The sequence below is a fragment of the Euwallacea similis genome, chromosome 20 (assembly GCF_039881205.1).
Source record: "Euwallacea similis isolate ESF13 chromosome 20, ESF131.1, whole genome shotgun sequence".
NCBI classification, from domain to species: domain Eukaryota; kingdom Metazoa; phylum Arthropoda; class Insecta; order Coleoptera; family Curculionidae; genus Euwallacea; species Euwallacea similis.
Genome location: NC_089628.1, coordinates 1,833,784 through 1,848,610, shown reverse-complemented (window position 1 = coordinate 1,848,610; position 14,827 = coordinate 1,833,784). Strand labels below are relative to the sequence as shown.

General features: G+C 42.0%; 1 protein-coding gene across 3 annotated transcripts in view; it reads right to left on the bottom strand.

The window, feature by feature from the left end:
* LOC136415365 (discoidin domain-containing receptor 2-like) overlaps positions 1-14,827 on the bottom strand; it is a 119,246-nt gene that overhangs the window by 44,368 nt on the left and 60,051 nt on the right. For all 3 annotated transcript variants that reach the window (XM_066399912.1, XM_066399914.1, XM_066399913.1), the window contains exon 4: positions 3,964-4,195. In XM_066399912.1, coding sequence (XP_066256009.1) covers positions 3,964-4,195 — 232 coding nt within the window. The remainder of the gene's footprint in view (positions 1-3,963; positions 4,196-14,827) is intronic.

Genomic DNA, 14,827 nt, shown 5'->3' with positions numbered 1-14,827 from the left:
ACGACGTAGAAAAACTGTGAATAACAACATCCGAACGGCACTTTTACTTTTCTCAAGACCCAGTTCCCGACTTTTAACAATCACCTTGTGTACATATCAAACTGAAATAGCGAATCCCGTGCGCCACTGAGTAAAGTATTGCGAAACCCGCGTTTCGCTACTTGTAATGACACCCCTGTAGGGCAAAATGAACACTCTGTAAGTACCTGCTGACTGATCAAAATGCCACAAATGCGTTTCAGAACTATACGAGAAAAAGCATTTTTTAATCAATTTTGACGTTCTCTAGCACGAAACGAGGCATTTCGCATGTCTCATATATCATCGTTCAAGTTTAGCGAAATACTTTCATTGATTTTGAGTAGGTGGAAGTATTTACGGAAAAGCGAGGAACGTATCACCTACCAGAAAACTCAGAGGTTTTCCAATTTAACTGACAAAATTGGAGGCGATCCGAACCCATTGCAACCCACCGGGCTTATAACACTCAAGCTTCATATCTGATGATCCATTTAAGCTCGCAGAATCAAATACCTCTAACGAAATTTAGCGTTAACAATTTGGTGCAAATTGAGTAGTAAATTGGGTAAAATCGGTGTCCATATTTTCCTGAAACACCCTGCATTTTATTATAGTTTTTTCTCTGGCGAAGCGTTCTAAATGACTTAAATTTATTCTTCTGCTAGAAACGCACGAAAGTGAACTGGCTCATTTAAGCCGATATGCCCCAAAATATCTCTTTTCATGCTCTCGCATGCCATAGGATTTCCTTGTGTGAAATCAATAGTTAAAAGGATTCATCTAAAAAGTTTTATATCTTTAAAACTTCAACGATTCCGAAAAGCGCAATTCGAATGCATCAGTTTTCCTTATGAGCCACGGGAGCTTTTGCTGCTGGAAGCTTGATCTTAGAGGGGCAGATCTCCTAAAAACCTTTTTTGAATTCGGCATATTACTTATTCGGGTTTTGCCATAATTTAGCCGCTTAAAACATCAGTGGACTTCTGGCTAAATTATTGGCCCAAACAAAAACTGAAATATGGAGCGACGCTTCAATTTTTTTTAACTCTAAAATCGGCTCAAAAATTGAGTTTGTTTGCAATTTAGCGAGATTCGTTGCGATTTTTTTACTTCTCAACGATATTCACTGCATTTCGTTCGTGTTTTAGTTGTTATTTCACGTTCCCTCGTGGATCCTATGTTGGGTCACGAGGATATAGCAACGAAATACACGGCAGAGGTCACTGACTTATAAATAGTCTGTGACAATAACGTTTTTTTTTTTAATTTTAGAAAAAAATGTTAATTTTCCTATTTTAACCGATCTTGCATATTCATCAACAGTTTCTGAGGCGCAGAAAACCATTCCTCGCGAATGTTCGCCTAACATTTCCGAGCTTCGTCGTACCTATCAGGGAATTTAGATCCCCATTCAGGGATGGTTTTCTTGGAAATGAAGGAAGCCCCTAATAGGATCATCTATCGCGAGTTAACTCGAACTTTATGTGCCTCCTGAACTTGGTAGAAGTTCAATAATTTGATCCTTAGGGCTCAGTTACAATAATGGAATCAGCTAGGGCGAAGCAATTTTTGGTCTCTTTAACGCACATGCCGTCAGCTCAACACTCATAAAATCTCCTCTTATGTTCCTCTGAGCATTTAAGCCCTGTTTACAAATTAACTTTCTGAAAAGAGGATCTTCACGGCCTTAGCAAACAGGCCTACGAGGCGTCTTAGGCCGTCACCACCTAAACCCCTCATATATTCATCTGACACATTCCTCCACGTCCTAGGCAAACTTCCACTCCCGGAAATGTCTGGATAGACCCGAAACATTTAATCATACGCACCGATCATTTGTCAGTCTTATCGTGTCTCTTGTCTCGTATCTCTGGATACGTTCTGCACTATTTTGGGCGCAGCCATTTGTTCTTATTAAGGTGTCCCATTATCTATTCATCTGACCGCGGAAAAACATAATTCCAAGCCGGCAATTTAGGTTTTATCAAAGTCATTAGAGTTTGGTATTCAGTTTCCAGTTTCCCCCCCAGGGCACAATGCCTAAATTCGAACAGAAGCAACCGCATATGCGGGCTACACGAACATGTATCTGTATCTAGCAAGGCAATGTAACATTATACTAATGAGTTTTACGTGCAATTCGTTTTCCAGGAAAGGAACAGCACCGGTGGGGTATAACGTACCGATGTATTTACTTCCAGAACATTTCCTAAACATGCCCGAACTGGAGCAGGCGTACAAAACATCACACTCACTGGAACATTTTATTCCCTGGCCCCACAACAAAGAGACCTAATAAATTTAAAATCGTCTTATTTGAGCCCAGATGTGCTCGTAATATAAAAAACCGCATTGCGGCTCGATATAGAGCATGGAGATTGTGTTTGGGGTGCATTTTTGCATATGTGGATGGCTTAAGGGCACCTGCGACATGTCTTTGTGGGAAATAAATTACCATGAAAACAACTCAATCTGGCGGGTCGCTCAAGAAATATTTAATGGCACGTTGCGCTTTTTCCTGAAGGAATTTTTCAAGTCTTAGCCAAAAAATTAAACCTCGCACCCCCGTTTCGTTACACCTCCGTTGAACCGGGGAATGTAGCCACCGAAGAGGGCGCGAAATGTAAATAAACCGACTAACAAAAATGGCATTTTACATGAATTTCAATGGGATTACTCGCTTTCTTATGTTCGCACTTCGACCACCAGGCCCGGCATTCATTCCTGGAGCTCCGTTTAATTCGCTGCTGATGTTTACAAATGAACTTGTTGCCAAAAACTCTCTCAGAATTCCATTTTCCGTGCTAAACACCCCCCGCCCTTGTGGCACCGGCAGAAATTGGCGGAGCAAAAAGCGCCACTTTTGGGGCTTTATTTCGAATTAGGCTTAAGTCGCCCTAATGCGAAAAAATAATTTAACATTAAACAACATTTACATAAACAGCGGGATCGATACCCATTGTCCAAAATGATTAATCCAGCCGCAGCCGCAGGGCAGGGCTTTATTTATACAAATTAAATTGATTTCCAAAATTCGCAGCCTCCATCACTCGGTTATATTTACTTTTCTGCAGCTTTTGGCGCTGTTTTGTTCGGGCTGGATCTAACCCGAATTGAATTAATTTTATTCACATTTCAGCTAACCAACGGGGCTATTCAATTGTAAAATCAGATTAAATTTGTATAAATAGATATGTGTGCGGGGTGTATAATTCAAAAAATAAACAGTATCACGAGGGAAGAAAGCCACAGTGTTTTTGATCGTTATGCTAATGGGTTTCCGTTTCGGGCTGAGACTGCAACAACTGGTATTACCGAATGAACTGCCTTATACAGGGTGGAGCGCTCTCAACAAAGGAAAACTGTTCCAGGGCATTAGGTAGGTCCTTCAAAGCCAGGATCGCATGCAAATGCGACTTAAATCTATCTCAAACCGTTCGGAAGAAATCCGGCATTAAGGTTGCCGCTTTTAATATGTGGCCCTGCTAAGCTTAATATGGAGCACAGCCATCCTACTAAGCATGCATAATTTAGAATGCTATCGAATCCTGCGTCGAGCGCGGGCTACCCTCTATTATGAGGAAACTCATAAAGAATTCAAATTTTACAGGAAAATGTGATCAATGTACGTGCCAAAGCGTCGAAACAAGAGCCACAGGAGTCAGCTACCTTAGCCAGGGCTCATTTAAAAACCTGCAAAGTGAGTGTGACATTTAATTAAAAATTCTCGAACTAAGTCAGCGTAACTTGATTTATGGACCGTTATTAGGACGTATCAATGGCGGGGGTGACAAATTAGTTTTAAACTTTTAATCAACTTTTCCTGGAGCTCGACTTGCAAAACGCAACTAATAAAATTATGAACGCGATGCCGCGTAACGAGGTTAGTCACCGAACTTCCTTCCGCGAGTGCCCGATGTGTTTTCAAATGTGCCATTTTACCTTTTCGCCCCGCGAGTCCTTGTAGGTCACCCAGGCCCCCAAAGCGCTCCTCCAGTACTCCACGAGGAAGGCCTCCGCGTACTCCTGTCCCTGCCCATTGCCGAACCTGCCCTGGGTCTCGGTCCACGTCATCAAATGGTTCTTTTGCAGATCCACCTCCAGGTACTCCTTAATGTCGCTGCTGATTTGCGCTTTGGGACACCAGGCACCGCCGTTCTTCTCCTGACGTACCCTGGAAGGCAAAGCCTGATATGAACAATAACTCAAAACTTTTCCCGTAAAACCTCAAGGAAAACTTCCGCGCCAATTTGGCTACATATTGTGACTCCCTTCGCCCTATTAAAACGCTTTAACGAGCGCCGGAGAACTATTTTGTAAGTCGAGGAACTTGCCAGTAAAATTTTTAATTTCGAGTTTATGGCATAAAGGAAACTCGGCCCTGGCCCGGCGGCGTTTCAGATTAAAAATTTCATAAAGTTTACTCTTGAGGACCAAAGAAATGCTTTTGTTAAAAAGGATTCATCCTGGATGTTCGGCATTCTCGGCACGGAGAAATTTTATTATTGTTATTAGTTTCAGTTAGTCTCTTTTTTTAATTTCCGTCGCTGTGCCGAAAGTGGTGGGTGGCGGAGATATGCCGTTGATGACGTGGCTATATTACGTTCCAAGGCTGATAATGGATAAATTACGTACCGGGAAATGTCATCGGGGAACTTTTGATCTGCAGAAGGCGACGGGAATAAACCACGTACCGGGTGTATTTTTAAAACCCTGCCACCCCCAGATCCCTAGAAGGGCAAACTAAAAATGAAAATGGCGAGACACGTCGACCTTAGAACGGAGGGGGAAGGCGAAGAATAAAAAAGTTCTGACTTTTAAAAATTCACCCGATATATCGCACTACGCAACGTTTAATTTAAATGTAGCTGACGACTAACTGGCAGATAAAGTTTTTTCAGTCCGAAGTTAAAGCTTATCCAACGGTAGAAATAAGGACGGCTCTCTGGAACACCGCTGCAATGAAAAGCGACACTTTGATTGATGGTTACCCTTGACTGTAAGTTACTCCACATGCAGTTTAGCAGGACATTGAAGAATCGGTCCTTAAGGCCCAATAATTAATCAGTCAAGCTAATTTCCATAGGAACGTTGAAATGGGGCCTTGGTGTTGGTTGGATTCTTTGATTTTCTGGAAGCTAGCTCGATGGCCAGACACGTAAGTTTGCTGCCACCTTTAGGACCGATGTACATATCAACTGGAAAAGCTACTTTCTTTCAGAAAAATAGCTCTGGAACGACTACCTTCTTTCGGTAAAATAGCTCCGGAACAACTGTGAATGATTTGTGAGGCATGACAGGCCTTTTTGGAGGTTGTATTATCTCGTGTGATGAACGCTCCAGAGGAGCTTTGTTAGTCTCCACGGGAAAAACTGAAATTGGCCACAGGAACAAAGTCTAAATAATTATTCGTGTCGGAAAAACCCAACTTGAAGAACAGATACAATTTATTCAACAAAGTTTTCCCGTGAAAACAAACACGTCTATCGAGCAGAGCCCCGCCGAAAATTCGTATAGATTTAGAGGAAACACGAACGATTTCCAGACTGGGGCATTAATCTCGGGCAAACGTAATAGATTTAAATCAGTAGAGGTGTCTGGAGGTGGTCCGTTGCTCCCACGAAAAGAAATAAATCCCAATAAAACTGCCCTAATGGCGAATCGGTTGCAGCTAATGTGGTTTTTGCGGTATTACCTTTGGCTAATGCGACTTTATTTTATAGTCTCCGAACCAGATGTATAAATTGAAAACGCTTTCGTTGTGGCTGGGATGGAAACATGTTGCAACCAGCTGCACTTTCCTCCAATCACAAAGCGAATTAAAATATCGCCCAACAACAAACTAATCAAGCAGCGATCAAACAAAAATAAAACGAAATTAACAAATAAATTTTCCCGATGTAGCCGTGAGGGTAGTTTTGGCTATTTTCGTGGGGAAAATGGCATATGGTGTCCAGCCGAAAGTTTGGAGGCACGGGGAGAGAACGGGAATAGCGTAAATCAAACAATAGGGGAGTTTTCGCCGGTATGTAGCAAACGAATTGAAAACTGTTACATCTATTCAGTTCAATGTACATTTCAGTCGCAGTGCCTTATGGTTAGTGCAAACAAACAGAGTTTGATGCCGAACTCCAATCTTCATGCTTTATATCGTTCTTTAGAAACCAAATAACGGTGCCCTATTTCCATTTAAAACTGCTAAACCAGGTCCCTTTAAACGAAATTGACTGTTAGTGGAAAAATCACTCTGAACGATTAGCTGCACCCATTTAAGACCTACTCGGCTCCGCTAATTTGGGTTTTGCAACAACTCAAAAAGCAGTATAAAAGCTTTCGGAAACAAGAAATTCCCATTGTTACCGCCCTGTAATCGCTTACATTTATTTCTTCTAGTGTAATGCGCCAGATGTATCGGTGCAATTACGCAAAAAGCAAAATTTAATGATACGTAACACATCATGTTCGATTCCGATTAAATGCTCTGGAGAGGGTTGCAGGAGTTTTTGCATCCCTCCCTTTATTGCTAAAGAGATTAAAGAGTAATCCAACTCAATGGAGGGTAAGTTGAGTAATTGAAAGAGTAAGGCTGGGTTTTGATAGGCATCCTCCTTGTGACAACTCACCGCTTTTGAAACGGAGAATATTTTTAGAGACTATTAGGTTACTGTTCTCCCACGAGTTTGCTCTTGAAAACTGACTCGTATAAATTGTTTTTAATTTCAGTGTTTCTTGGCCAATCTTCTTGAATAGGTTTCCACTAGAATTGTCACTGATAACTTTTGGCGTTCTGCAAACTTCTCTCATTCCTTTGAACTGCATCCAGAAATTTTTGGATAAGTTCATTTAACGGCAATTCGGGCTTATTTCCAGTTAACGAAGATCATGAACTTGGGAATTGTTTAAGAAATACCGAGAAATCTTCCGCGACTCAAGAAAAAATTTTTGCAATGCGTGACGACCCCAAGAATGCGCATGGACTATCTGGAGGAAATCCCTCACATCGCGCTTCATTTCAGGGATTCAATCCAAAACTCTTAAAAATTGCCCGAGAAATACGTCCCCTTAAGGGCAAAACATAAAATCCCCCAGGTCTGATGTTGTCCCTTGAGGGGGTTGGACTAAAACTCCCTGAGAAATAGCGAGAATTTTTCTTCGGCGCTAAAACTCTTTTAGAGGTTTTTGGAGATCCGTACCTATCAGGAGCGTGTGGGGATCTCGGAAAATCCTAGGAAACTATAGAACGTAGGGGGACATTAGTGTTCGAATTTTCTCATCGAAACTTCCTAAGCTCATCAGAATTCGTCGAGAAACACCGAGAAGTTGGCATTGCAATGATTTTGAGGAATACTCGAATTTCGCTGCTAATAATACACGAGTGATGGACGATTGGGGAATCTGATAGACGAACGTGGTGATAGAGTTGATGGTACTGGAAGGATCGACGAGGGAGCTTAAGGAAGTGGGGAGTACGGGAATTAATCGGGGAGATCGAAAAAGTGCGGAATTATCTGGGTGTGGATTGCGCATTGTTAATTAACTAATGTAAATTTGACCATTGTGTGCCAGCCACCCGTTCCATGCTCTATAGCGAAAAGCAAATCTGCCGAACGAAATTAACAACAATTTTGATGATTCCAAGATGATTTATGAGCCATTGTAAGTGCTCGAATGGATGCGCATTGTAAGTCAAATCTCGAGCCTCCCTTTCTGACTTCTGATGGCTTAGACGATTTACATATTTATGCCTCGTGATACTGGATAATTAAAGCCGAATTTGGCGCGGAAACTGTAACAGTTAGTCAGGAGGTTATTAAGCTCCCGGGGGTATTAAAGCATCGGAGCTGCATCTACATGTATATTTGCTCCCACAACGCATTTCATATTTCAATAATTGTCACCAGGCGGAAGGGTAATTTCGCCCTGTAAAGTGAAAACTGCATAAAGTTTGTTTTCGACCGTAACTTCGCGGTAACAAATTTACCTACGAAAATGCATTTTCCTTGTAGAGAGGGCGTACCTGGACAATTCAGGCACTAATTCCGGGTTAAAAGCTTTTTAAGTAACACACATTCTCTGGAAATATTAACGAGGGTGTGACAAAGTTCCCTTCATAAGCGCACTTGAGACTTATTTGAAAGTTCTGAAGCGCCTGGGACTGTACTATAAATTTCAGGATATTAAACTGTTTCGATGCAGGTCAAAGGGCCGGGAACAAATCCAATATGACACTGCAATATTTGCCACAAGGTAAAAGTGAGTGGAAACCGGGGTATTGGAGAGCACGAAAGTTTTTCTATTACTGTGCACAACAGTGTATGGGTTTAATTATTAACCTATCAGGAACAGGAAGCGAGCCGTTTTGACTACCTCGACGTACACTCCATATAAACAAGAGAAATTGAGGAAAATGCGGTAAGTTATTGTTTCTGATAGGTGGTTCTGATTTATGATTTTAATAAAGGAAGTTCTTTTCGACGAGGGAAAGGCCTAATTGGTCCATAAAACTGGAAAGAATGAGATTTCATGGCTAGTTGGATGCGGTTTTTTTTAGCGAGGATGATTTGCAGAAGCGATGGGCGTGAAGGGAGGAATGCAGCCAGACAAAAAAAATACAATTTAAGGAGGATAATTTCCTGGTGACTAGGCACGCGGTTTGCATGAGGCGGACAGGGAAAGCTGGCCCGCAGCCCACATGGACGAAAGAGCGAGAGAGACCCATTTACCTATGTCGACCGCTCGAGGGGAGCAGCTTTTGCTATTTGGACTCATCAGCAACTCGCGAGGCGAGACGTATTCGTCAGTCGCTTTTAGTACGTTCGTGTTCCAGCAGATCAATCAATTTTCAGCTGCTCGAGAAGGAACTTCGTGGCCATCCGAGGCCTCACCGTGGCCTCAGTGGGTCGTCTTTTGTCGCTCGAGTTACGGGAAAAAAAAACGAAGACTTTCGAACAACCAAATTCTAGTTAGGAAACACGGAAAGCTTTGCAAGGAAAACCCCAGTATGTCGATGTTGAATATGGCACAAACCGTACGGTCACCCTACGGGGTGTCCTCGACAAGGGTGCGCTCTGCAGGGATCTTGTAAACACTAGAAATATAAAAAAGATTAAACGAGATGAATCAGGAGAAGAAAAGCGATTGGTTTAGAAGATATTCGAATGCTTGCGATTTGGTTTTCGTTAAACCGAGCCGATTTTACGGTCTCACCGCCACTTTTTCTCCTTTACACGCTAGGTGCTCAAAATTTTGATCCGAAGCCATCTTTTACAATAAAGCTACAAACTGAACTTCATTTTAACACGAACACTTATGTTTCTCCCTCAACTAATACATCTCTTCAATAGACTTCACAAGAAGGTACTTTCATTAAAACGTGAGGCGCAGTTCGAACGTGCCCCTATTTCGTTAACCTACAGCGTTCGCTTCACAACGCCGCTCTTTTCGAAATCAATATCCCCCGTTATTTTTTGCCCGGTGAAGCATGTAATGCTTCCGAAAACAACAAGAAAATTCTAAATAATGGATTTTCAAGTATCATTTGCCCTTAATAATTACGGCTTGAGAAGGGTTTTCCATGGCTTCATTAAGCCCGAAGGTACCTCTCTTAGGGGGAAAAAGCAAAAACAACAGTCACTGTCAAATCTTCGTGTGTATTGTAGTCCCTTAAGACATCGATAATGATTTTCCGACCATATCGTTTTCTTGGGGTGAATATCACTTTCGTTCCTCCTCATCGGTGGACGATTACGGACCACTCGACGAATTTCCCATGTGCATTGATTGTGCCATGTAATATCACGGATCAGACACATTCTGGATACAGGCTACAGATGAGAATTAGTCTAATACTTCGAGTGCACCTATGTAAATTATCAACTTGATTTGGAGCTACACAGTGGCGCGCTGTGCCATCGAAGGCAGGAAATGGAATTTTCAAAGATCCAATAGTTTTCAAAAACTCCTGAAGAGAACGTTCTTCCTGTACGCACACAGAAACTCTCGGGGGTGATATAAGAGCAACGAAATTTATCGATAATTTTTGGAAAGTTTATACGTATGTAAACGAATGCACGTTGTGCACGAGTGCCTTTCTTAGTTCAACTTGCATGAGGGTAAAGTTGCCGAAACTTAAAGGTTCATTTTAGTTGCTCGAATTGCGTTTAAAAGGAGAATTTCATGAATCCCATCCTCGAAGAATACGGTCGCAAGATTGGAACATTTCAGCTTGACACAACATTGCTAGGACGACCGGAGAAATTATCGCGATAATTGCACTAGTGCAAATTACCGCATCAATTTGCCAGTGATCGACTCGGCGTAACAATGAAAAACCAGGATTGAATTATTGAAATATCAAATTCAATAGATGAATTCAATTACCAAGATAATTGCGGACCAGACAGTGGTGTACTGACTGGAAAACGATGGGACTTGAAGAAAGAAATTTCGCCCCCCTGTAATGGGGGAAGTGGACTTGGGAACAGTGGTAGGAATTTATTTAGTTTGCGGGAATATGGCAGTGTGGCAATTTGCTTAAGAACTCCGTTATTTAAAAAAATACTTTCAGATGCCGCAATTACTGCCCCGATTACCGGTCCGTGCAACGAGGACCCGGCTTAATGGGACGTGCAGGTGCAGGTTTCTTTACCGAATTCCCTAACTTGGGACAACACCCGACAGACGTCGCGCAGCCCTTTGAACAGCTCTTCCTGTGGAACTTGCCGTTACATTTTGAGTGCTATGCGACAGAGTCCTAACTCGCACCAAACAAAGTAGGACCATTTCATCTCTGAAAACTTCATTTCAACGAGACTCTAATAACACGAAACACACACAAGAACATAAACATATGAAACCTCGTAAAAGCTGGTTTCCTCCCGAATAATCCTTCCGCTTTGCAGGCAAAAATATCCCGACCAGGTTGGAAATCCCCGAGGGAGTTATCCCCAAGTTTATTTTCATCGAATAATATTACACAACGATGGCGTAATGGCTTATTCAGACATACCTTATAGCTGGAATTTTGTTATACATATTATGGAACGAAGAGATGTGAAACGCTCAGGTGTGTTTCCCGGGGAACGGTTGGTTTTTCCCCTGATGTTGCCGGAATAAAACTTTTATCGAGCCAAGGGGTAAGTTTGGGGTATATTAGATCGATCTAGCGACATCCATGAGCAATTTGCCAAAAACAAACATTCAGAACGCGGGATGATTGAACCTTTAGTCTGACGGATAAATCGAGTTTGATTGGTGCTGCAGCATCGTTGCAATTCCATATCTCATCCCACCAGCCACAACTGACGCGCCCGGAGGAGATAAACGATGTTTATTTGTCCGATTGCCGGATCATTAGCCAGATAGGTATTATTTATCCCCTGCAGCTCGATAACGTCAGGTTGCACATAAATTCGGCATTCAAAGGCCGTTCTCACCTAAAAGAAGAACAAGATTAATCGATGCAGCAAATAAACACGCAACAATGCAGCCATAAGGCACAATACCGAAATGACTTGGGGGAAATTTGCTTTCAATGAGGCGGGCACAAAATATTCGACAGCGAATTAGTTGTTCAATGGATAAGCAGCCTCATAATGGTGCCCGCCAAACTTCTGGAAGTTGAATTTGGAATTTTCGGTTAGATTAGTGCGGTTCTGCGGCAGGCAGGCTTTCGATAGAGGACTGTAATATTTAGATGTTGTGTTTTCGAAGTATAACGAAATTGGATAAATAGGGAACTGGAACGAATTTTAGGTGAATTTCCTAATTCCTTCCCGCTCCCCCCCGAGGGTTCAGAAAACTTCGAGAGGCAGGCGAAAAGTACCGTAAGTTGCCCGCAATTTGTTGTGGGGGATGGATTTTGACAAAAGAATCCAAAACTGTCGGACGGTCAAATTGGAACAGACAACTACATCAGCTTTTAAATCTCATGAACTATACGTTATGGGAGCGGTCCCGGCCATTGAGGCCACAGAGCCGCTTCGAGCTCAGCTCTTTGTCTTCATATCCGCTCACATATCTTTGCCGCTGCCATCACTTATTCGTTTGTCTTAGATTCGATCGCGTGCGTCATCTTCATCATCTTCATCAATTCATCGATCTGGTACACAGGAAGAATCTCCAGTGATTAAACGCCTCCGTGTTTCTTTTAAAACTCCATAAATCTTCATTAACATCCTCGGCGTGCCTTCATCAGCAGCTGTCCAGAAGTGGATTAAAATTAAATATTCGTCAGAAATTCTTAATGTTTCCAGGAAAATCTCTTCACGAATATTTGCTATGGCACTTCAAGACACTTTTATCTTCAGCTAAATGGAAACTAAAGGTTCGATACTGGATGAAATATCTATTAACCAGGACGTTACAGGTGATCAGTTCTGTTAATTAACTGTTAACTTAATTAATCAAATGAATCGACATTCTCCGATGCCAAATCAGAGTAATCGATTGTGATTATGATACGTCACTGAAAAGGATATTTTGCGCCTAAAGTGTGACGGTCAATCACGTTTTCTGACGGTTTAAAAAGAGCCCTGTGTTTATAGAAAAACTACAGGATGAGACTTTTTCGGTAGTTATGCTCCTTTTCTATTAGCTTAAACATTTTCCTCGTTCCGCCACTGAGTGTTAGGTCTCGAAAATTGAATTCTACAGAAAACTGTAGGAGACGAAAGTTTCTAAATAGCGCAGGGGATTGTAATCCCGGAATGCGGACGGTCAGTGGCGCGCCACAATAATATAAGGCAAATTTTCATCCCCGAAAATAGCGTATAGATTTTAGGAGGTTATATGCGTAACGACCCAAGTCAACGAACGAATTTAGGAGGGTGTTCCTCTTAAAACAGCAAGATAATGTTTTTGACTTAAGCAAGATGGTGCTCCTGCTCATTACTCTACACATGTAAGCAAGTTCTTGAATACGAATTTTCCACATCGATGGATTGGTCGGGGCATTGCACATCTGTGACCACCTCGAAGTCCCGATTTGAACTCATTAGATTTATTTTTCTCAGGGGTTTTGAAAGATCGAAAATGCACGCAATCACTTAACTGAACCTTTTTTAATTCTACTTTAATTTTACTCTTCTTTTTAGTGTTTAGGAGCATATCAACAGGGGCGATTAGGGAGCGAAGCAACCCACTTTTGTCTGCGTCTGAGGGTTCGTAAGCAGCATTTACGAGTATAAATAAATAAAAGCCCTTTGACATATTAATTCCGCAAAATACCCGAATATAGAACTTTCTTCTTAATGAAAACAGCAATTGTCCTGTCCAGGCTGCATTCCCGGATACTCGAAATTGTTGCTTCGATGCAACATGATGGAATGTGCTGCCTCGTACACGTCAGATGTTGCTTGTGCGATCGATAACAGTTTCGCGTTGTTGGCAAACTGTGCGAAATGTCCGCAGAAAAAATTAATTTGTCCATTTCGTAGCAGAACAAGTTTCCATTTAAATGCAAAGCTGACCCGATCCATAGATACAATCTATACAGGGGGGTCTTTCCCCGATGATTAACGTTCCCGAAGGTCGAAATTAACGCTTGTCCTGGCCCGGCTAATATCCGCGCTAAACGGATCCAGGGGTAGTTTACGTGCCGCGCATTGCAATGCATAAAATTAAATTCACTCTCGATGGGATTTTGTATTATGTTACATAGCGGAAACAATCAAATGGAAAACAGGCAGGGAGTCGTCACAATCAAGATTTTCGGATTATTTTTAAAAAGACCCCAAATATGGGGGCACGCAAGGAATATCAACACTTCTCGCCTTCGATCTGCATAAGCCGGGGGGATTAGCGTGTGGGGTTGGTGGTGCTGAAAGCTCGCTGTTAAGAGATAAAGCTAACAGCAGTAGAGAGGGCAAATTAAAGATGGTGGTAAAAATTTCAAGGAAATAGAGACAATCAATTAGCACCCTATCAGTATAGCAGGAAAACGGGCATAAAATGAAATCCTTGGTTTACAAAGTAACCTTTTACAGCCGTTGCCATAATAAAAGCAATCTGACGGCGTTCTCGGCAAAGTGCCAGAGCACAAAGGGCAAATGCATTTTCAACAAAAAACTACTAACACTAGAATTTCATTACTCCGCCTGCTTTGGAATTTTTATTCTTCATTAATGGCAATAAACGGTAACCTGTTTTTGCATAGAGCGTCATTAAATTTTCAAATCCGAGTTCGAAATCTCTTCTGGACAGACTCCGCCAATGGCTCTTAAGTTTAAACTCTCGAGACGGGCCTGTTGTGTGTCTAACGAGTTCGGCATGCCGGACACGTCCCGGGACGGAATTTCCTGGAGGTTTCATACTCTAAACTCTTGCTTTCCAACGGAATCTGCGAAAAGGCTAAAAATAAGAAACTAATTTAATGGTTCTTGGTTGTAATATGAGCCGACAAGCGAAGGATCGTTAAGGAGGATCGGAAATTGAAATCCGGAAAAGTGGCTGTTTTAAATTATGATGAGTTTACGAGGGAACGAATGCTGCTTTTCGATTGAAAGGGATGCTGTCTATGCCGAATGATCTGAACCAGCTTCAGGAGGTTGAGGTCAGTGCACATTGCTGGTTACCAATACAGTAACGGACATCAACCCTCCTCGCAAAAGCCTTTGGACTGATGAAGGTCTATCAATTTCGAGGCTTCGTAGCTTAGTCTTCTGACAACTTCTCAAGAACTTTTTAGAACTTGCCGGCAATTTCCTTATTGCGTGTTATACACAGTGTCCCAGGAAAACTTAGCAGCCTCGCGTTCCCCAGGTGAAAATACGCCGATGTCATTTAATTTGCTTTTACACATGCAAAA